The following is a 24960-nucleotide window of genomic DNA, read 5'->3' as shown; positions in this document are numbered from 1 at the left end:
AGAGTTTCTGGTAATTAAAGACTAATGTCACAGATGTTGTTGGGTGTAACCCAGGAAGAAAATCAAAGAGGTCTTTTAAAAAAAAGTATTTAAACTTTCTTAATTGGCTTGTTTATTACGAAAAATATTGGTGATGGTAACAAAGGCTGTTCAGCTGAAAGCCAGGAGTCATCCAGTTGGAGAAAGAGATGTCCATTTGCTTTTCAATTAGCTGTAAAAGCAACGCACCGTGATGGGCATGGTGAATTTTGTTGGATAACCATTTTAATAGAATGCTGGTTAATGAAGACCTAATCGAATGAAGGAATGGGCTCGACTGGCTGAATGGCCGACACCTGTTTCTATTAGCAGAACACAAACAAGCTAGGTGTGCTGCCAATGCCTTTCTATTGTTGAACAGCATAATCAAAATTGTGCAAATTGATGCATACTTATAAACTCGGCGGTGCAACCATTTTCCAATGTTGAAAAGTTCTAGGATATTGACTTACCTAGTCTGTGTTTTTAATCCATTGTGATTTCCACTTAGCCTGTTGTAAAGTTTAGCTTGTGATAAGCCTTTTCAGATAAGGGGAAGAGAACAGGTGTAGCTCCACAGGTGTAGCGCTGCTTTATAAATGCCGGTCCATTTTGAAGAATTTCAACAATGTTCCTGGGTTTAGTCCAGCTTTAGCTAAACGTGGCGTTACGTGTGATGATCGTACTCTTTGACTGCAACTCAGTTTTAGTCTGATCCACACAGATGACTGATTAGGTTTGCCTGCACAGAAATTGTGTGATTGTATGTACGTTTCCTTTTCTCTTAGTGTGTGGGTGTTGCGGCATCTCATGTACCCAAGAAGGTGCTGGAGGGTCACATTGTTCACTAGTGAACAGTTCGATACAGCCCTTTGGCTTGCCAGGCCACTTCAGCAGGCAGTGAAGAATCAATGAGGTTGCTGTGGGACAGAAGTTGCAAACAGTTCAAACTTGCTGAGGGTGACTGATTTCGTTACCTAGAAGACATTTTTGTAACAACTTGTCAGCTTTGTGTTTACCATTACCGATATCAGCTTTTTACTTCCAGATTTTCTTTCAGACTGAAGGCGGCACGGTGGCAGAGTGGTTAGCACTTACTGCCTCACAGCACCAGGGACACAAGTTCGATTCCCGGCTTGGGTCGCTGACTTTGCAGAGTCTGTTCGTTCTCTCCATGTCTGCGTGGGTTCCCTCTGGTTTCCTCCCACAGTCTGAAAGACGTGCTGGTTAGGTGCATTGACCATGCTAAATTCTCCCTCAGTGTACCTGAACAGGCGACAAGGGGATTTTCACAGCAACTTCATTGCAGTGTTAATGTCAGTCTACATGTGACACTAATAAATAAAAATTAAAACTTTAAATGTGTCATACTTTATTGATGTAATAAGACTTGCATAGGCCTGAGGGGTAGAGCAAAGCTGTTGCATATGAATTAGGATAATGAGTTGGTTACTCAATCCCTATAGGCTATAAACCTTAAACTGTTAAGTTTATTTTTGAATTGTTGAACCCCCGATTACCAAAATCAATTTTTAAAAAGCGCTAGAAATACTCAGCAGGCCCGATAACATCATGGAGAGAGAAACAACATTAAGAACCTTTCTTCAGAACTGTGCTCTAAACCAGAGAAAATGGGCCAGGTAAAGAACAAAACAAGATTTTGCATGTATATAGCACCTGTAACGTAATAAAAGTTTCCACAGCCTTTCACAGGAATGGTAGAATGCAAAATTTGTCACCAAGCCATGTCAGGAAATTTTTAGATAAAAGCAAATTACCATGGATGCTGGAATCTGAAACCAAAACAGAAAATGCTGGAAAATCGCGACAGACCTGGCATCATCTGTAAGGAGAGACAAGGGGTCATCTGGACTCAAAGTCAGCCCTTTTCTCTTCTTACAGATGTTACCAGACCTGCTAAGATTTTCCAGCATTTTCTCTTTAGGTTAAGGAAGTTTTAGGTTGGAGGACCAAAAGCTTTTGTCAAAGGGGTAGTTTTTAAGGAGTGTCTTCAGGGAGGAAGGCTTCGTAGACAGGTAGAGATAAAGACAGAAAATGCTGGAAAAACTCAGCAGGTCTGGCACCATCTTTGGAAAGAGAAACGGTTCTTTTTCAGATCCAATATGACTCTTTTCCTGAGCTGCTGTGGTAGGTACAAAAACCCAATTGGAAGGACTCAAACATGGCAGTTTCAGGAAAGATGGGCACAAACTTGGGAGACGCTGACACTTTGGAAAAGGTAGAGTACGGCAATGTCCAGTAACTTGAGCACTACACTACCATACCTCATTTGATTGCAACACAAAAGTTTCCTTGGAACTCAATGCTGCTTTTTCCTTTCCTCAGCGGAACATCATGATGTAGAACATTGTTATAGAATAACAGAATGGCTGCAGTCACATTAGGAAGCCATTTGGCCTATTGCATTCATGCTAGCTTACTGCAAGAACAACTCAGCTAGTCCCACTGCTCTTCAGCCCTGCAAATATTTTCTCTTCAGATGCTTATCCAGGGAAGCAGGCAAGTCATGTTGGTGATCTGTAGAATTTTGGTGAGCTGGAGTACTGTGTGCAGTTCTGGTCAATACATTATGGGAAGGATGTGATTGCACTGGAGCGGGTGCAGAGGAGATTCACCAGGAAACTGCTTGGGATGGAACATTTATGAAGAGAAGTTGGATAGACTTTTGTTTCTTTTCATTGAAGCAGAGAAGACTGAGGGGTAAGGTGATCAAGGTATATAAGACTGTGATGGGTGTGGGCAGAGTGGATAGGGAACAGCTGTTCCCCTTAGCTGAAGCGTCAGTCACGAGGGGACATAGGTTCAAGGTGAGGGGCAGGAGGTTTAAGGGCGATAGGAGGAAAAACCTTTTTTACCCAGAGGGTGGTAATGGTCTGGAATGTGCTGCCTGGGAGGGTGGCAGAGGTGGGTTGCCTCATCTTTCAAAAAGTACCTGGATGCACACTTGGCACGTCATAACATTCAAGGCTATGGGCCAAGTGCTGGAAGATGGGACTAGGTGGGAGGTTAGGTGTTTCTAGCATGGCACTCTATGGCCTGGGGCTCAGCTCCTCCATTTGCGCCTGGATCCTAGACTTCCTAACCCACAGACGACAGTCAGTAAGGATAGGCAACAACACCTCCTCCACGATCATCCTCAGCACAGTGCCCCATATAAAACTGTGTCCTCAGCCTTTACTATACTCCTTATACACCTATGACTATGTGGCCAAATTCCCCTCCAACTTGATTTTCAAGTTTGCTGATGACACCACTGTAGTGGGTTGGACCTCAAACAATGATGAGATGGAGAACAGGAAAGAGATAGGGAACCTGGTGAACCAGTGCGATGACAATAGTCTCTCCATCAATGTCAACAAAATGATTGAGATAAGCATCAACCTCAGGGACTGCAATGGGAACAAAGTAGAAATGTTGACAGCTTCAAGTTTTTAGGTGTCCAGATCACCAACAACCTGTCCTGGTCCCTCCATGCCAACACTACAATGCCTCTACTTTCTCAGGAGGCTAAGGAAATTTGGCATGTCGACTATGACTCTCACCAACTTTTACAGATGCACCATGGAAGGTATTCTTTCTGTTTGTATCATAGCTTGGTATTATTCCTGCTCTGTCCAAAACCGCAAGAAAGTACAAAGGGCCATGGACAAAGCCCAGTCCGCCACTCAAATCAGCCTCCCATCCATTGACACTGTTGACACTTCCTGCTGCCTTGGAAAAGCAGCCAGCATAATCAAGGATTCCACATACCCAGATGTACTCTCCTCCACCACCTTCCGTTGGGAAAAAGATACAAAAGTCTGAGGATATGTGCCAACCGACTCAAGATTTTGAATGGATCTAACTCGCATTAAGTTGATGTTTCTCTATACCCTAGCTATGACTGTAACACTGTATTCTGTACCCTTTCCTTTACTCTTCTATGTATACTGTTTTGTCTAGCATGCAAGAAACAATACTTCTCACTGTACACTAATACCTGTGACAATAATAAATCAAATCAGTGCAGACTTAATGGTCCAAAAGGCCTTTTCTGCACTGTGTGACTCCATGATTCTTATCCAATTTCCCTGTTTAAAGCCAAAATTGTATTCACCTCTACCAGATGTTCAGGCAGTGCACTCCAGATTCCAATCACAGCAACGTAAAAACATTTTTCTTCATATTGCCATTGCTTCTTTAGCAAATCACCTTGTATCAATGTTTTCTGGTTCTTGACTCTTCTGCAAATGGAAACAAATTCTCTCTCCCCACAGCCCACTAAAATTTGAAAACCTCTTTAAAAAAAAAATCTGCACTCAACTTTTTCTTCTCTAAGAACATTTCCAGCTTTTCCAATCTATTGATTTTTAAGATACCAGAACAGAAGCCCCAAGGTATATTATGAAGCCCAACTAGACCCCAACAGTTTTTGTATTTTGGCATTTGTGTGAGGATAAGGTATTTCACTCCAGGTATGATCCTAGTGACCCACTGGGGAACTTTTATCAAAACAAACTTTATTTAACATTACAGTTTAACTATAACAAATGAATTAGCTTAACTTTTACCAATTGAAATACTTGAACATGACAAGACACAATTCTTAACTGCATATCTATCGCTATTGATTTCAATTCAAGCAATATTCTTCGAAGAGACTTAACCCCCTCTTCAAAATCAGGCTTGTACGTGGGCTGCCAGTCCTCAAGCCTCCAGAACACTTCTGGTGAGAGACACCTATTTCTCCTAGCAGGGTCCTAACTGCAGCCTCCACAGTGTTGAATCTGTGGAATTAGCCACCACAGAAAGTAGCCAAAACATTGTGTGATTCCAAGAAGAAATTAGATAGAGCTCTTGGGGCGGCACAGTGGTTAGTGCTGCTACCTCACAGCACAATGGACCTGGGGTCAATTCCAGTCTTGGGTGTCTGTATGGAGTTTGCACATTCTCCTTGTGTCTGTGTGGGTTTCCTCCAGGTGCTCCAGTTTCCCCCCACAATCCAAAGATGTGCGAGTTAGGTTGATTGGCTGTGCTAAATTGCCCCTTAGTGTCAGGGTTATTAGCAGGGTAAATGGTGGGATTACTGGGATAGGGTCTGGGTGGGATTATTGTTGGTGCAATTTCAATGGACTGAATGGCCTCCTTCTGCACTGTAGGATTCTATTCTGTTCCATTCAATTGCACCCTCCCTCTCCCCACCGTAACAGTATAAATCTGATCCTATTTTCTATTATCTTCAGTTCTGATGAAAGAGTCATTCTGACTTGAAACGTTGGCTCTGTTCTCTCTCTATGGATACTGTCAGACCTGCTGAGATTGTCCAGCATTTTCTGCTTTAATTTTTTTTTAGTGATGGACTTGCATCCCCCAACTCCGAGTGCATTCTGTGTCCTTACCGCTCTCACTCCCTTTTTCAAATGTTGTTCAACATGGGGGCAGGGGGGATGCGGAGATACAGTGATTCATCAGCTGACTGGACTGTGAATCAGCGGCAGCTGAGTAGTAATTAGCAGCAAGTTACCTTTGCCCATGTTTGACTTGATGCCATGGGACTTCATAGGGTGTTAAGTTTAAAGTTTACTTAAAGAGAGGGAGTTCCAGAATTTTGACCCAGTGCCAGAGGTGCAGCAGTAGGCCATTTGGCCCTTCGAGCCTGAACCATCATTCTATATGATCATTGCTGATCATGCACTTTCAGTATCCCACTCCCACTTTGTCTCCGTACCCCTTGATCCCTTAATCCACAAGGGCCACGTCCAGCTCCCTCTTGAACATATCTAATGAACTGACCCCAACAGCTTTCTGTGGTAGAGAATTCCACAGATTCACAACCCTGAGTGAAGAAGTTCTTCCTCATCTCAGTCCTGAATAGCTTATTTACTTATTTTTTATCAGTGTCACAAGTTAGGCTTACATTACCATTGCAATGAAGCCACTGTGAAAATCCCCTAGTCGCCACACTCCGGCGCCTGTTTGGGTACACTGAGAGGGAATTTAGTGTGGCCAATGCACCAAACCAGTACGTCTTTCAGAGTGTGGGAGGAAACCAGAGCATCTAGAGGTAAAACACACATATGGGAGAAAGTCTGTGCGGAATCTGCACAATGACTGAAGCTAGGAATTGAATCCAGAAGGGCAGAAGTACTAACCACTGTGCCGGCCTTGGGGCTAAACTGATCAAGGGATATTGGGGTGGGGGGGTGTGAAGGGGGGATGATCAGCCATGATTGAAATGAATGGTGGAACAGGCTTGAAGGGCTGAATGGCCTACTCCTATTTCCTATGTTTCTATGAGTATGGGTCTGAGTGTCTGAACTGCAATTCCAGTAAGATAATAACCATGCTACTGCCCTCGCATGCTGGATACCAGAATTTTTCTCCAATTTGTGAGGTGCAATAATATAGTTGTCTAATGACTAATTGCCTTGGTTTCTCTTGTAATTGGATCAGGTGGAATCAGAGCCAGGGATGTAAGGAGCAAACATTCTCACACTGAAAGGGGTGGAAACTGATGTAATTGGAAGCACTACTGATATTTGAGTGACAGCAGTACAACAGCACTGAAAGGGACAGCGTTGCCTCGCTCTCATTCACTTACTCATTCTGCTGTTGCAAGCAACATGAAAATGATGGGGTGAAGGAATGCTGCCAAATTGAGAAAGTATTGGCAAGCCGCAAGAGCTGCTTCCACAGCATGTGCAAAACCGGTGGAGCATTTCCTACCTCTTCAGACCAGATTTTTGTTCTTGTAGTGCGTCGGTGACATTGCAATCTTGCTTTTGCTTCTGAATACTCAGTCTCCCTGAGCAACAAGTCCTTTTCACTGTTCACAGTTGATCAATGACAGCATCTTTGTGAGATAATTCCAGGACAGTACAAACAGTTGGCGTTGAACTCTTAACAGCCCTGCACCTAATACCAATTAATTGGGTAGTTTCACTTCTTTTTAAACAGGTCAATTTGTCATCTTAATAACGTGCCTCCTTTATTTTGTTGCCCTTTTGTCCTACAGATTGTTTTAATATCTACTTGGCAGGAATAAAGTTGTGGTTTTCACAAACTTTGGTAAAACAGGATCCTGTCTGCAATAAATTACGTAAAGGCCAATGAGTCTGTAAGTTTCTCACTGCAAATTGAAAGTCTTTAACTCCATATAGGCTGACTAATCATTCCTAATGCATTTTTCGTGTTATAAATGGCTTAGTTGGACTGGTGTAATAATAGTCAGATAGAACAATCAAGGGGTCCCGAGATGATCTTACTTCTGTTGACATGAGTTAGGTCCAGGAAAGATAAAAGTTGACAAGGCATCTGCTCTTAATTGCTGTGGAGTGACGTCTTTTGTGGAATGTGTATCCAAAGTCCAGCATAGAATTACACTGATTACAGTACAAAAACAGCCAATTGGTTGAATTAGGTGTTCATGATTCATACAAGCCTCCTCCCATCTTTCTTCATCGAATGTTACCAGTATTCTATTCTGCTTTTATTGACTGTTTATGTTTATGGTCCCTAGTTTCAGTCTCCTGACTATGAAACATCTCTTTTTGTTTATTTTATGTTTTCATAATTTTGAAGACCTCTGTCAGATATTAATTAATATTTTTTCTACTTCAGATTTTCCTGATCGTTATAATTTCTCAGTTACCATAAAAACCAGGTGTATTCAGTTCAGGTGTATTCCTCCTGAATGTTATTTTGCACCTTCTCCAGTGCCTGATGCACACCAGAAATGTACACAATACTCTTTTTGTTTAAATTCATTTGTGAGACTTGGGCGTCACTCTCTGGTCAATATATATTGCCCATCCCTAGTTGCCTGAGGACAGTTGAGAGTCTGCCATATTGCTGTGGCTCTGGAGTTACATGTAGGCCAGACCAGGTAAGGAAGGTAGAATTCCTTCCCTAAAGGACATTAATGAACCAGATGGGTTTTTCCAACAATCGACAATGCTTTTGTGGTCATCAGTAGATTCTTAATTCTAGATACTTTTTATTGAATCTATATTCCACCAACTGTAGTTGTGGCATTCAAACGCTGATCCCCAGAGCATTTGCTGAATTTCTGGATTAATAGTCTAGCGACAGTACCACTAGGCCATCATTTAACCAGGGTCTTGAGGTTGAGAACCATTTTGGACTGTATACCATGCTGATAGTCATTGTCTAGGTTGGCTTGGGACATCCTTCATGAGCAAGACTATACTTCTTCAAAAGTATTTCATTGGCTGTAAAGTGCTCCAGGGTGATCTGTTGTTGTGAAAGGGGTAATATAAATGCAAGTCTTTCCTATCTTGTTGTTGAGGCCTTAATTATGCCATAATCGATTGGAACAATAGGGAGATTTTTGCATGCTACTTAAATATAGTATGCAGATGAGGTCTGAATTGCTATTCAGAATATTTGGGTTGGGATGGGGTTAAGGGGGCAAAAGGAAGAAGAAATGTGTCGATGAACTAAATTCAAATTAATTTATGAATGAAAGCTTAATCACTTTAAATTGCTTCATAGAGGTTTACAGCATGGAAACTGGCCCTTCGGCCCAATTTGTCCATGCCGCCTTTTTTTTTAAAACCCTGAAACTAACCCCAATTGCCCGTGTTTGGCCCATATCACTCTATACCCATTGTACCCATGTAACTATCTAAATGCTTTTTAAAAGATAAAATTGTACCCGCTTCTACTACTACCTCTGGCAGCTTGTTCCAGACACTCGCCACCCTGTGTGTGAAAAAATTGCCCCTCTGGACACTTTTGTATCTCTCCCTTCTCACCTCAAAGCTATGCCCTCAAGTTTTAGACTCCCCTGCCTTTGGGAAAAGATATTGACTATCTACCTTGCCTGTGCCCCTCATTAGTTTATAGACCTCTATAAGGCCACCCCTCCGCCTCCTACGCCCCAGAGAAAAAAGTCCCATTATTCAGCATTTCCTTTAACTCAATCCATCAAGTCCTGGTAGTATCCTTGTAAATCTTTTCTGCACTCTTTCTAGTTTAATAATATCCTTTCTGTAATACGGTGACCAGAATTGCGCACAGTTTTCCAAGTATGGCCTTACCAACGTCTTGCACAGCTTCAACAAGATGTTCCAACTCCTGTATTCAGTGTTCTGACTGATGAAACCAAGCATGCTGAATACCTTCTTCACCACTCTGTCCATCTGTGACTCCATTTTCAAGGAGCTATGAGCATGTACCCCAAGATCTCTTTGTTCTGTAACTCGCCCCAACGCTCTACCATTAACTGAGTAAGTGCTGCACTGATTCAATCAACCAAAATGCATCACCTCGCATTTGGCTAAATTAAACTCCATCTGCCATTCATCAGCCCACTGGCCCAATTGATCAAGATCTCATTGCAATTGCAGATAACTTTCTTCATTGTCCACTATGCCACCAATCTTGGTGTCATCTGCAAACTTACTAACCATGCCTCCTATATTCTCATCCAAATCATTACTATAAATGACAAATAACAGTGGGCCCAGCACTGACCCCTGAGCACACCATTGGTCACAGCCCTCCAGTTTGTAAAACAACTCTCTACAACCACCCTCTGGCTTCTGTCAAGAAGTCAATTTTGTATCCATTTAGATTCCTCACTCTGGATCCCTTGAGATTTAACTTTATGCAATAACCTACTGTGCGATACCTTGTCAAAGGCCTTACTAAAGTCCATGTAGACAACTTCAGTTCCAACCAAACCTTTATCCTTAAGGGCTTGTTGCTTTGGCTCCACCCAACTGTTTCACCATTTTACAAAGACTCCTCTCTTTTTTGTTCTGCCTTCATTGAACTTGGGCCACTCAAATTGCTTTGCTTCTTGTGCTATGCCCTGCTCTCATTTTTCAGACCTCTTCCTCCACCCTCTATAATCTTCAGTTACATAGAATTAAATGTGAAATATGTACTGAAAGAGACCATTTGGTAGAAGCTAATCGATGTTGGTACTTCCACCTCAAAGTCACTCATGCGCTCGCTCTTGCATTCGCTCTTGTGCTCACACATGCACTCACATACACATACACACACGCGTGCACTCTCGCACGCATGCACTCATGCACAATTTCATGCAAGCACTCACTCGCACGTGTGCATGCAAGCATGCACTCACTCTCACTCACTCATGCACGCACTTACTCACCCACACACGTTCGCATGCACATTTGCATTCGTACGCGCTCACACTCACTCTCTCACGCACCCCCACTCACATCCATTCACTCCTTCCCAAGACCCACTGACCTCAATATTCTCAACCATCTCATTTTCATGATATTCCCTCTGAATCCCAGACTGATCCCCAGATTACTCCTTGCCAGTGGAAGCTGACCTCTAAAAAGCTACGCCGTTGTTCTCCCAAATTCCACTCCACTGTTTGCCTGTTCTTTATCAAGTGGCCTGGTATTGTGTCACACTTGGATCATTACAAGATCCTGCTTCTGCTTTCCCCCAGCCCCCCTCACTTTGCATTACTTGCTAGTACAGAAAGCTGATTTAAATTTAGCCTCATGTAGAAACAATGCAGTGTGCCGATGTTCCGAGAACTGTGTGGAATCTGCTCAATTATGCTGTTCCAACAGGAATAATGGCAAATAATTGAATTAGATTAACTGCTTAATGGCAATTAGTTCCTTCATGGCAATCAAGCTGTGTAAACAGTTGATTTCAAATGGATACAAAGGACCCATGTAGTCATAATTTCTGACATAATTCATGACTTGTTCTCTTTGTAATGTTATTTTTTTCTCTCTTTCTTTTAATTTTGCTGAAGTTTTATTTGTATCCCTGGGCAGCAGCATTGTTGATGACCGCAGGAAAATGAAATCCACATCATAATTACCAATTGTATCTTTGGAATGGTTGCGTGGGGGGAGGGGGAGAGGAGTCTTCTGAGAGTTATTTTTGCAATTTGAAGAACATATTAAATGTGCGCAGATTGCAGGCGGCATTGGATCGTTTGTTTTTAATGAGGCAATGTATTCTTTTTAAAGATATATGTTGTTGCACGTGTGCATTGAGATGGTTCTTGTAGGAACTGTAATGAAGTGATGGTAATCTATGTTACAGTGATGACTGCTATCTTCTGAAGATAAATGTTCTATTCAAGAATGTGTATCTGGGCAAGTTTCAAGGAGAGCTTTGAGCACTGAGCAACGAAGACTTTCACTGTTACCAGCACAGTCTGAGAATTGTGGTGATGTTGAAGTTGGATTGAGTGTAAAAGTGAAGATAAAATGGATATAGTATTTGCCAGGTGCAATTCGTTTCACCTGTGAAATTTAATTTTTTTGGAAGGCGCTCGCCACATCGTTCCAGAAAAATGGGATTGTGTGCCACCTCTATAGTTATCCTTCTGCCCTCCTCCCCCACACACATGCCCATTTCCACCCCTGAAAACTAGGCTAGCATGGGGCACCATCTACACGAAAGAAATAGTGAAGTTAGAAACAGAACTTTTTAATTTTATTGATCGTAGTGAATGAATTACAAGTGGACGATGTTTGACAATGCTACAGTTATGAGGTTTATAAGATTGTTGTGCTATGGGGCGGAATGATGTGGAGATGCCGGTGTTGGATTGGGATGGGCACAGTAAGAAGCCTTTGAACACCAGGTTAAAGTCCAACAGGTTTATTTGGAAGCACGAGCTTTCGGAGCGCTGCTCCTTCATCAGGTGAGCAGCGGACGCAGCTAATGAAGGAACAGTGCTCCAAAAGCTTGTGATTCCAAATAAACCTGTTGGACTTTAACCTGGTGTTGTGAGACTACTTGGAGTAGAATGAAGAGGGTCATGTGGTTTGTTCCAAATTCTGCCTGACAGCAAGCCTGGATTTGTTAAGAGATATAGCTAGGGTAAATGCATGGGGTTAGGGGGATAGGACATGGAGGGGTTATGGTCGGTGCAGACTTGATGGGCTGAATGGCCTCCTTCTGCACTGTATGATTCTACGATTAAAGGGGTCCCAGATTGTTTTGCTGGGAAGAAGATATAAGGACTTTACAGGTGGAGACGATGGCAGCAGCCTATGTGCTAACACTGGTTAGACTTGAAATCTTCAAGATTCAAGGACTATGAAGTGTGCACAAGCACTGATGTTTGTTCATTTGGCAGAAAGGATATTCCAGTAGCAAGAAATAAAAGAGCTAACTTCACAAAGTAAATGTTTCATGAAGAAACTTCACTACACCACCTGCTTGGGCCATGTCCTGGGTCACAAATACTCCCCACAATCTCTATCTTTCTATTTATACTGGGCCGGCTGACCACGGCATTTTTCCATTGATTACGTTGTCTAACAAGTCAGCTGACCGTCATTGCTCAGGTTGTAAATGCTTCAAACATATTGCATTGGCCGTGAAAGTGCTGAGGCCATCTTGAGGTCACGAAAAGCACTTTATAAATAAATGTAAGTGTTTTTCTCTCCTTATGTTTATTGCTCTTCATCTGGAATTGCATCTTCAGGAACCGGCTCCTTAGAAGTCAGCGTGCAATGAAAAGCCGCTGTGGCAGATCGGGTGTGGGATTCGTGTGACATTGAACACATCCGCGGGGAATATGACACTGGCCTTTGCTCATGTTCTGGCTGTCTGTGAGTCAGATACATGTTGAGAAAAGGGCTTCTCGTTTTCAATAGCATCTTTCATGATCTCAGGATGTCCTCAGATGCGCCTTGATCTGCCCACTCTCCAGATAAAGAATTGTGCAGCTCAGCAATAGCAAAAATACTCGTTAGTCTGAGCACAGACACTGGGTTGAATTACATGTCGCCCTGTGTTTCTCCTCTCATTTTAGGTGATCGGAATATGCACTGTCATGAAACCTGGATTCTAAAGCCACTAAATGGTTTTAATTGAGATGTTTAAGACAATTTATTGTTTCTTTCAACTCTTTCCTCTCTGGAAGGGGAGGGAGTCTAAAACAACTGAACATAATCGTAAAAAATTAGAATCAGGCTGTTCAGAAGAGATGTCAGTAGTTTTTTTTTATAGTTTATTTATTAGTACCACAAGTAGGCTTCCATTAACATTGTTGGATGTCTCACAGCACTAGGTTAAAGTTCAACAGGTATATTTGGAATCATGGGCTTTTGGAGCGCTGCTCCTTTATTTTGGACTTGAACCTGATGTTGTGAGACTATTTACTGTGCCCAACCCAGTCCAATGCCGGCATCTCCACCTCATGGCTACATTAACACTGCAGTGAAGTTACTGTGAAAATCCCCTAGTCACCACACTCTGGCACCTATTCAGGCACGCTGAGGGAGAATCTAGTATGGCTATTGCACCAAACTAACATATCTCTCAGACTGTGGGAAAAACTGAATCGCCCGGAGGAAACTCATGCAGGTATGGGGAGAAGGTGCTGACTCTGCACAGTGACCAAATTGATTCCGGGTCCCTGGTGCTATGAGGCAGCAGTGCTAACCACTGTGCTGTCCAACTATGCCACCATACAACTGAGCATTGACGGTCAGCTGACTTGTTAGACAACGTAACCAATGGCAAAATGCTGTGGTCAGCTGGCCCAATATAAATAGAAAGATAGAGATTGTGGGGAGTATTTGTGACCCAGGACGAGGTCCAAGTGGGTGGTGTAGTGAAGTTTCTTTATTAAACATTTACTTTGTGAAGTTAGCTCTTTTATTTTTTGCTACTGGAATATCTTTTCTGCTGAATGAACAAACATCAATGCTTGCACAGACTTCATAGCTCTGTAGCGCAGTTAACAAAACTACTCTAAACCATAACACTCATTCAGATGTTTTAAGATTGCATAGACTTGAGATAAAACCAAGAATTAGATCAAGCTAGTCTACATCAATCTTAAGGCTCTCCATGAGTCTCTTCCCACATTGCTTGATCCAAACTGCCCAACAGTAGATATCCATACATTTCTACCCCTGCGTTTACTAGTTTCCTCTTGAACACTATTTGACTCACAAACTCCAATTGGTCACAAGTTTCGTCTTCTCACCACTCTCTGGGCAAAGAGATTTTTTTCTGATTTGACACCGTTTCATGATGATATACAACATTGTTCAGCTATGATTGTGTGTGCGCTCGCGTATGTCTCTATCCCTTTGTTTTTCGGCCCATGAAAACCATGGAATTGGTTCCCTGAAAATTGGAGAGGGATCGAATTAAAAAGCACAGAAGTTTTCTAAACATTGCATAGAACCTTGGGCCATCTTGAATCTAGAATCCCTACAGTGTGGAAGGATGCCACTCGACCCATCGAGTCTGCACCGACAACAATCCCACCCAGGCCCTCACCCCGTAACCCCATATATTTACCCTGCTAGTCTCCTGACATGAGGGGACAATTTAGCATGGCCAATCAACCCAACCCACACACCTTTGGACTGTGGGAGGAAACCGGAGCACCCAGAGGAGACACGGAGAGAACGTGCAAACCCTACACAGACAATCACCCGAGGCCGGAATTGAACCTGGGTCCCTCTAGCTGTGAGACAGCAGTGCTAACCATTGTGTTGCCCTATATCCATGGCTGTTATTTCTAGGTTCCCTCATGGCTGATAAGATCTTTTCTATATCTGCATAAGTTTAAAGATCTCTAAAATCATCTCAACCCATTGGTTTTTTTCCTGATTTTCTCATTTTCCCGACGGTCTCATTTTTGGTATCACCCTGTGCAAGTCTTTGTCTGTTGTGTGTCTCTATCCATTTTTGTAGCATGGTAACTAGAACTGTGCACGTTAAGGGTTGTTTCACCAACGTTCTATGCCATGTTTAGAAAACTTTCCTGCTTTTTAATTCTATCCCTCTGCAATTTTTGGTGAAATAATTCCATGATTTTCGTGGACAGAAAAACAAAGGGATAGGGACGTGTGCGCTCGCGCACGCACACACACACACACACACACACACACACACACACACACACACACACACACACACACAATCACAGCTGAACAATGTTGTGAATTGTCATGAAACTGTGTCAATTGGTAGGGACCTTTTAGTAATTACTGTAATTTCAAAGTATAGAGCGATTAGTAACCAAAATGGAAGCTGAATCAAGGCTAGACAGTTACTAATTAGTTTGTGTGGGAGTGTGGACTACTGTGCAAAGCAATATGTTGCCATGGTGACTTTTTTAAAAACAACATTTTCTCCCACTACTGTGGTCTCTTCTGAGCAATTCCTACTGGGGGAAAAAAACACAAATTAACTGTTCTCAAGTTGCTGCAGAGGATTTCTTTTTTGTATTTCTGTTGCACTCGCATGTTGATTGATTGATTTGATCATTCCTGCCATTTTAATTTCTTCTAACCACCATCCGCCCCTTCTCCCTCCCGTGGTGTTAGCGGTTGCTCAGTGGGGAGGGAGCTCTGGGACCCACAAACTTCTCACTCAAAATAATGTCCCATGCCCGAGGCTGCAACACCGAAGAGTGCTAAGGGGGAATGACAGAGTTGTTATTGGCATATAATGAGACCATTTGGCCCATTTGTGTCTGCACCAACTCTCCAAAACGTGCCATGTGTTTTAGTGCCATTCCCCTACCTTTTCCCCCTGTACCCTTGCACATTGTTTCTATCCATGTAATCATCTGATGCCCTCTTGAATGCCTTGATTGTATCTGCCTTCACCACACTTCCAAGCAGTGCATTCCAGACATCAAGTACTCAGAATCACAGAATACTACAGTGCACAAGAGGCCATTCGACCCATCGAGTCTGCACTGACGCATCAAAAGCCCTGACCTGCCCACCTAATCCTACTTGCCAGCATTTGGCCCAAAGCCTTGAATGTTATGGCTTGCCAAGTACTCATCCAGGTACTTAAAGGCTGTGAGGCATCCCGCCTCCACCATCCTCCCAGGCAGGGCATTTCAGACCATCACCACCCTCTGGGTAAAAAAGAGTTTTTCTTTAAATCCCCCTAAACCTCCCCCCTCCCCCACTTTTAACTTGTGACCCCTTGTGATTGACCCTTCAACTAAGGGGAACAGCTGCTCCCTCTCCACCCTGTCCATGCCCCTCCTAATCTTGAACACATCAATCAAGTCGTCCTCAGTCTTCAGAGAAAATAACCCAAATTTATCCCACCTCTCCTGGTAACTTAAATGTTCCATCCCAGGCAGCATCCTGGTGAATCTCCTCTACACCCCTTCCCGTGCAATTACATCCTTCCTATAACTGGCTGTGTGAAAAAGTTTTTCTCAAAGCACACTTGCTTCCTTTGCAAATCACCTGAAATCTATGCAGCTTTCTTCTTGATCCTTTTACGAGGGAGCGGGGGAACAGTTTCTGGATGAACAGAGTAGTTAGGAGAAAATGTCCCCCCCGCAATCTATTTTATCCAGACTTCTCATGATTAAGAGCATCTCCGTCAAATCTGAGCTGCTCTGTTGGAGGTTTTCCATTGAGACTTTTAACCAACACCCAGTTTGTCCTCTTGAGTACAAAGGAAAAATTCCATTGCACTATTTCCTATATTACAACGGTGATTACGTTACTCCCCAGCAGCAGAGTACAATATATTTGCAGCCCTTTCCCAGTGATGTGTTAATGTGTAGCGGTGGGAGTTCATCACTTTTACCAAACCCGTGCTTGGCAGCATAGTGATAAAAGCGACTTGCATTTCAATGTTGCCCTTTGACATAGTGAAAATAGCCAAAGAAATTTGCAGGAGTGATAAATGTACTGCTTGGAAGTCTGGTGGAGGCAGATTCAACTGAGGCATTGAAGTGGGCATCGGATAATTACTTGAATAGAAACTGATTTTTTTTTTTAATTCATTCGTGGGACATGGGTGTCGCTGGCTGGGTCAATATATATTGCCCATCCCTAGATGCCCTTGAACTGAATGGCTTGCTAGGCTATTTCAGAGGGCAGTTGAGAATCAATCACATTGCTGGGGCACTGGAGTCATATGTAGGCCTGACCCGGTAGGGAAGCAAATCTGCTGTTCTTAAAGGACGTTAGGGGTGGAGATAAGGGGGAAAGGCAAGGGGGGAATGTCAGTTAAGTTGTGACATGTGTTTGAAGTGTAGACATGATGGGCCAAATGGCTTCCTTTTGTGCCGAGACAATTCTGTCATCCCCTCGTTACTCTCTAATATTGGAGACTCTGGGAATGGGACTTTAAGTGAGAAGTTTGTGGGTTCTAGAGCACTCACATTTGCTGATACCATGGTTTTGGGGGGTGGAGAGATGGTGGTTAAAAGACATGAAATTGTATGCTGGCAGGAATCAATAAGTGAGCTTAATAGAAACACAAAAAATCCTCTGATCATCTCAAGAACAGTTCATTTGTGCTTTCTTTCTCTGACAAAATATGACATCGGACTATATGGGCTTTATCATTCTTCGCAAAGTATAACTGCTGAGGTCAGGTTAGAAGCAAGTTGATCTTTAGAAGATTTAAGATGATTAAAAATCAGTGATTTATTTTCCTTTCTTTTAAGTATGAGCCTTGAAGTCAATCAGATGGTGTTTCCTGCTGCAGGGTAGATTATCTCAATGTTGAAAATAACTGGTTTCCCTGTGTCGTTTTTTTTTCCCCACACATATGACACAGAGTCGCTTATGTGACATCTAAAATGTGATTGCTAAATTCTTACCTCACATATACACATCGATCTTCAATTGTAGCAATGATTTTAGTTTTCTCTTCAAGGAGTTAGCCATAAAAATTCATTGCAATATGGACTGGCGCAACGAAAGCTCCTTGTATTTCATCATTTTCCACGAAGCAAAGTGGAATCAATTATGCTTTGTAATTGCAAGGAAGAAAGGTTTATGCAAACTGCTCCTGCTTCTGGGGAAGATATGTTGATAGCCTGTCCAGTGTGAATTTATACATAGAAATTGTCAAATGCCCTATAGTAGTCAACTAAATTGCAAAATAAATCCCCAATTTTATTTTCTTTTTAGTTCATTCTTTGATTTGATTTATTATTGTCATAGGTATTGGCATACAGTGAAAATATTGTTTCTTGCACGCTATACAGATGACGCATACTGTTCAAAGAGAAGGAAACGACAGAGTGCAGAATGTAGTGTTACAGTCATAGCTAAGATGTAGAGAAAGATCAACTTAGTGCAAAGCAGGTCCATTCAAAACTCTGATTGCAGCAGGGAAGAAGCTGTTCTTGACCTCATACTTTTGTTTCTATTTCCTGACAGAAGACGGTGGAAGAGGGTATGTCCAGGGTGCATGGCGTCCTTAATTATGCTGGCTGCTTCGCTGAGGTAGCGGGAAATGTAGACAGAGTCAATGGATGGGAGGCTGGTTTGCTTGACGGACTGGGCTACGTTCACAACCCTTTGTAGTTTCTTGCTGTCTTGGGCAGAGCAGGAGCCATAACAAGCTGTGATGCAACCAAAAATAATGCTTTCTATGGTGCATCTGTAAAGGTTGGTGAAGGCTGTAACTGACATTGTGTCATTCACAAGGCCAGCTTTTATCGCCAATTCTTAGATATCTTTCAGAAGTTTATACTTTGAGCCAAAAACAGAAAATGCTGGAAAATCTCAGTAGGCCTGATGGCATCTGTGGAGGGAGAACAGAGTTAACAACCACAATGTTACTGTCCTGCACACCAGAGGAATTGGAGCGGGTGAGGGGCACAGCACAGAAAGACCCATTGACCTCAGGTTGAATTTTATAGTTCCGGGACAGTGAGGCCATTATTCCTGCCCAAAGTTTTGAGCTTGGATGCTTCCCTTAGCTAATGTAATGCCACTTTTTAAAAAAGGAGGTAGACAAAAGGCAGGTAACTACAGGCTGGTTAGCTTAACGTCCGTAATTGGGAAAATGCTGGAATCCATCATTAAGGAAGAAATAGCAGGACACCTGGAAAAGAGTGGTTCAATCAAGCAGACACAGCATGGATTCAAGAAGGGAAAGTCATGTTTGACGAATTTACTGGAATTTTATGAAGATTTAACGAGTGCAGTTGACAGAGGGGAACCAGTGGATGTGGTGTTTTTAGATTTCCAGAAGGCATTCGATAAGGTGCCTCACAAAAGGTTGCTGCATAAGATTAAGGTGCACGGAATTGGGGGTAATGTGTTAGCGTGGATTGAGGATTGGCTATCTAATAGAAAACAGAGAGTTGGAATAAATGGGTGCTTTTCCAGTTGGCAATTGGTGACTAGTGGTGTGCCACAGGGATCGGTGCTGGGGCCTCAACTGTTTACCATATACATAGATGATCTGGAGGAGGGGATCGAGTGTAGGGTAACAAAGTTCGCGGATGACACAAAGATGAGTGGGAAAGCAAATTGCTTGGCGGACACAAAGTCTTCAGAGACATTTGGATAGGCTAAGTGAGTGGGCAACGATCTGGCAGATGGAGTATAACGTTGGCAAGTGAGAGGTTATCCACTTTGGAAGGAATAATAGTAAAAATGGACTATTATTTAAATGGTGAAAAATTACAACATGCTACTGTGCAGAGGGACCTGGGTCCTTGTGCATGAGTCACAAAAACTCAGTCTGCAGGTGCAGCAGGTGATCAAGAAGGCAAATGGAATGTTGGCCTTTATCGCGAGGGGGATGGAATATAAAAACGGGGAGGTCTTGCTGCAATTGTACAAGGTACTGGTGAGGTCACAACTAGAATACTATGTGCAATTTTTGTCCCCTTATTTGCAAAAGGATATATTAGCTTTGGAGGGGATGCAGAGAAAGTTCACCAGTTTGATTCTGGAGATGAGGGTGTTAGCATATGAGGAGAGATTGAGTAGACTGGGCCTGTCCTCATTGGTGTTTAGAAGGCTGAGAGCAGATTTTATAGAGACATATAAGATAATGAAGACAGGGTAGAAGCAGAGAGATTATTTCCACTTAGAAAGAAAACAAGAACTAGAGGGCACAGCCTCAAAACAAGGGGGAGTCAATTTAGACTAGAACAGAGTTGAGGAGAAACTTCCTTTCCCAGAGGGTAGTGAATCTTTGGAATTCTCTGCCCATTGAAGCAGTGGAGGCTACCTCGTTAAATGTGTTTAAGTCACAGATAGATTTTTGACCAATAAGGAAATTAAGGGTCATAGGGAGCAGGCAGGTAAGTGGAACTGAACCACTATCAGATCAGCCATGGTCTTATTGAATGGCAGGGCAGGCTCGAGGGGCTTGATGGCCTACACCTGCTCCTATTTCTTATGTTCTTATGTTTATTTATTAATGTCACAAGTAGGCTTACATTAACACTGCAGTGAAGTTACTGTGAACAATGAAGCCACACTCCAGCATCTGTTCATGTACACTGAAGGAAAATTTAGCATGGCCAATGCACCAAACCAGCATGTCTTTCAGACTGTGGGAGGAAAGATGTGCAGGTTAGGTTGATTGGCCATGCTAAATTGACCATAGTGTCAGGGAGATTAGCGGGGTAAATATGTGGTATTACAGGAATAAGACTTGGGTCGGATTTTGGTCAGTGCAGAATCGAGGGGCCAAATGGCCTCCTCCTGCACTGCAGGGATCCTATGAAACCGGAGCACCTGGAAGAAACCCACACAGACACGGGGATAACATTCAGACTCTGCACAGGCAGTGACCCAAGCCAGGAATCGAATCCGGGTTCCCAGCACTGTGAGGCAGCAATGCTAACCATTGTGCCACCATGCCCCTTTTGAATTGCTGCAGTCCCCATGTTAAATGTGTCCCCCCTCACAGTGCTGTTGGGTAGAAAATTCCAGTATTTTGACATAGCAGCAATGAGATAACAGTGATTCATGTCCTATTGGCATTGTGCGTTTTGCAATTTTGGCGGTTATAATCAAAATATACTTTTCTTTCCCCCACTGCTGTGCAGGATGCTGGATATTCAATTAAGATTCACCATTTGGAATATATGGATGGAGGAATACTGGATCCCGATGATATATTGATTGATGTCGTGGAAGACAAAGATAAGGTAGAGACTTTTTTTGTTGTTGCCTTGTTTCTGTTTTTGCAGTTTTTTTTTATTCTGAAGATTCTAAACCAACATGGCAATTCATTTTAGCCTTTGTCTGATTCCCAGGCTAAATGCGTTAAATTTGGACTCCATACTCCTAAGCTAGCTTAGGGGAACAGTGTCAGCTGAGATTACTATCCTTTTCGATGTTCCAATGGGTTGCCAACCTTGTAGGATTATCCTGGAGTCTCTGGGAATTGAAGATGTATCTTCTGGGCACCATTGTATACAATATGGGTGGCATGGTGGCATGGATGTTCACACTGCTGCCTCCCAGCACCAGGGACCTGGGTTCGATTCCTGATCATAGATCATTGAATCCTACAGTGCAGACAGAGGCCCTTTGACCCATCAAGTCTGCACCGAACACAATCCCACCCCAGGCCCTAACCCCATATATTATACCCACTAACCCATCTAATCTACACATCCCTGGATACTAAGGGGCAATTTCTTAGCATGGCCAATTAACCTAACCCACACATCTTTGGACTGTGGGAGGAAAACAGAGTACCCGGAGGAAACCCACGCAGACACGAGAATGTGCAAACTCCACACAGACAGTGACCCGAGCTGGGAATCAAACCCAGACCCTGGAGCTGTGAAGCAGCAGTGCTAACCACTGTGCTACCGTGCTGCCCAGTGACTTGGGTCACTGCCTGTGCAGAGTCTGAACGTTATCCCCATGTCTATGTGGGTTTCCTTCAGGTGCTCCGGTTTCCTCCCACAATCCAAAAAATGTGTGGTTGGGTGGATTGGCCGTGCTAAATTCTCCCTTGCTGTACCTGAACAGATATCAGATTGTGGCAACGAGGGGATTTTCACAGTAAATTCATTGCATTGTTAATGTCAGCCTACTTAAGACTAATAAATAAATGTTGCTTTTACTTTTAAGTGGATTGGCCAAGCTAACTTGCCCCTTAGTGTCAGGGGGTCCAGCTAGGGTCAATGCATGGGGTTATGGGGACAGGGCCTGGTGGGATTGTAATCGGCGCAGATGCGATGGCCCGATTGGCCTCCTTTTGCACAGTAGGATTCTATGAATATCTATGAATGAATTGAGTGATTTGGTTTGTCAATTGTAAAAATATTGGGTAGATTGAAAAGGCATGATATGATAAAACATCCATCCAGAATTGGCAACCCTACTGCAGTGACCCTCTCACTGAGATGGGTGCTTGAGATGGGTGAGGAAGCATCAGGTTTAACTGTGGCGCACTCTGTGCTTCTCTAATGAAGAACGGGCACTTGTCTGAGCTGCTTAAACGTTCGGCCTCATTGATGCGCTGTGTCTACTTTGGCAAGGATAGCGGAGACTGAAGGTGAGAGAAAACCTTTTATAATTCATTGATCTGGAATATTGCTACTTAGAGGCCTTTGTTTCAAAAAGATGTTAATGTGATGGAGGCAGTTCAGAGAAAATGGATGGAGGTGATTCTCGGACTTGAGTGGTACGCTATATTGATAGGCTAATGGGATGTTGCGAGCACTCACAGGAGGCAAGAAAGAACACACGATGAGCCGCGAGATTGGAATGGCGTAGGCATAAAGTGGTTATTGAACTTTAAACTGTGAACACATCATCATCATCAGACACGAGCGCAAAATTGTCGAGTGAAACTAGGATTAAAGCTTTGAAAAAAAAATAGTCTCCTTCAGAATTGTGAAGGGAAAACCTGTAACAAAAGTACTTCTCGCTGTGTGGGCTAGCTGTTTTAACATAATGTTAGACAGACAAATGTTTATAACTGGGAGTGAAGATTGAATGAATAAGTGTAGGTGGAGATGCCTCTGTTGTCATTAAGCTTATTTAAGTACACGGATGTCCACAAGTGAGGTAAAAGTTAGACTAAAGCCGAATATACATTTAATCTATGCAATGCACTCAATTCATCAGCTCAGATTGCTTTTGGGGCAGCCATTTGTACTTAACTAATCATGCAGGTTAGTTAGCTACAAATGCTGACTTCAGACAATGACTTGAAGCAGCTTTTTATATTGGCTTTCCACCCTTCCCTTTGTGACAGCTGTATGCAACTCAGCTAGTTCACTGTGGGGGAGGCTTTCTGCAACCTGCATGAGACCCAATAATCTTGGGACCTTTTACTGCAATATAGGTGCTACATAAATGCTCTAAGTGGCAGAACCCAACACCACTAATCCCAACGTCAGAAATTGCCTCCAAGTTGTTGTTCTGCTGTATAAGGGGCAAATGTATGAAAGTTTAACAAGCCCACCATTACTCTGGACTGAAATTGGTTATAACAGCGGGCGATCGGATAAGATGGAGCACTGCAGTTTTCATTTTGATGAGTATCAAATGATGGAGAATGCAACTGATGAGCAAACAGTATGCAACAAAAAAACTAGCAGTGAACAATCAGTAAATAATCCGACCCCAACCAGTTAAACTATTCAAATCAGACTCGATAGCCGTGATGGTTTTTCCGATGCTCTTGGTGTATTTTGCAAATGTAATTTATATCACAATGATCTGCGGGTTAATTCTAACAATGCTGAATCAAAAAAAAACAGAAATGTATAGCGTCAGCTTCTGTAATCAAATTTGCCAATAGGTAAATAGATACACAACCATAGCCGTGGATTCATCTTAAACACGATCTTTAAGTTTACTTATTAGTCACAAGTAGACTTACATTAACACTGCAATGAAGTTACTGCGAAAATCCCCTAGTCGCCACACTCTGGCACCTGTCCGGGTTCACTGAAGGAAAATTTAGCATGGCCAATCCATCTAACCTGCACATCTTTGGACTGTGGGAGGAAACCAGAGCACCCGGAGGAAACCCACGTAGACACGGGGAGAACCTGCAGACTCCATACAGGCAGTGACCCACGCCGGGAATTGAACCCAGGTCCTTGGCGTTGTGAGGCAGCAGCGCTAACCACTGTGCCACCGTGCAGTGGGGATTCAGCAGATAACATCCAAAGCAAACACACCGTCCTTGGGTTTCTGAGGAGGAGTCATTGGCATTGCAGCAAGAAGTATCAGAGTCATAACTTACCAAATATTTGTCAGACCAGCTTTGGGGTTTGCTAGTGGTGCGTGGGATCTCCCTTTGCGAAAGCTATGTCAGTAAGGTTGGAGCAATCCATAGGCGATTCAGTCTGGGGAATACATCATGTCACGCCCTTCATCAAAGACTCGGAAAGGAAATTGCTTGAGTGAAGGAGGGGGGGAAAATAGACGGATCATGTTTTATAAGATTTCACATTTCCCCCGCTGGTGGGTTTTTAGGCAGTGGGTGGGGTGGTGTTAAATTGAAGGGACATAATTTCCTTCAGGTTTCTCACTGTTCAAACTGTGTTGTCTTACACTGAGGCAGGCACGGCTTTAGGCAGGAAAACCACCCTTGCCCTAATTCCAAGGAAGCTGCAAGCCACTGTTTATTTCCCAACCAACATGACTGGCTACATATCTCATTGTTATGTGAGATTTTTGTCGCACACAAATTGGCTGTCACATTTTTCGTTCATTGCAACGACAATGACACTTCAAAAAGCACTTCACAGGCTTAAACAGTTGAGATGTCTTAAGGCTATGAAAGGCACTATGTAAATGCAAATCCTTCCTCCTTTTCAATGCTTTGTGTATCAAGTGTTGGTGATTGACAATGATCCCCCAATTCATTGCTGTGAACTTGCGTGAATAAAAGACGGAATCTGCTGGGATTAATAACATCTTATGTCTGAATACATTAAGCAGATTTTATTACATTTCCACAAACTATCGTCAAATAAGATTGAAGATCGATTGTTGTGTCCTTCTTTGTGGGTAGAAGAGCAATACCGCTGCATGGTTTCACAAAAGTTGGGAATGATGCTAAGGCACATTCTCCTTCCAGAGGCTTAGCTCCATCTGCCCAATTACTTAGGCCATCTTCACTTACATTTCCCCACTCCAAAAGTGAACTTCATTGAATCCCCGCAGTGCAAAAGAGGGCCATTTGGCCATCGACTCTGCACTGATAACAATTCCA

The 24960-nt window shown here is 42.9% G+C and overlaps 1 protein-coding gene across 1 annotated transcript in view; it reads left to right on the top strand.

Annotated features, from left to right (window-relative positions):
- The window catches only part of LOC145349922 (partitioning defective 3 homolog B-like), a 1010807-nt gene that overhangs the window by 85178 nt on the left and 900669 nt on the right, over window positions 1-24960 (top strand). The window contains exon 2 of the mRNA XM_080198594.1: window positions 20816-20917. Coding sequence (XP_080054720.1) covers window positions 20816-20917 — 102 coding nt within the window. The remainder of the gene's footprint in view (window positions 1-20815; window positions 20918-24960) is intronic.

Source organism: Carcharhinus amblyrhynchos, chromosome 11, assembly GCF_965287045.1.
Source record: "Carcharhinus amblyrhynchos chromosome 11, sCarAmb.v2.hapA, whole genome shotgun sequence".
Classification (NCBI taxonomy): Eukaryota; Metazoa; Chordata; class Chondrichthyes; order Carcharhiniformes; family Carcharhinidae; genus Carcharhinus; species Carcharhinus amblyrhynchos.
This window is presented reverse-complemented; position numbering and strand designations above follow the sequence as displayed.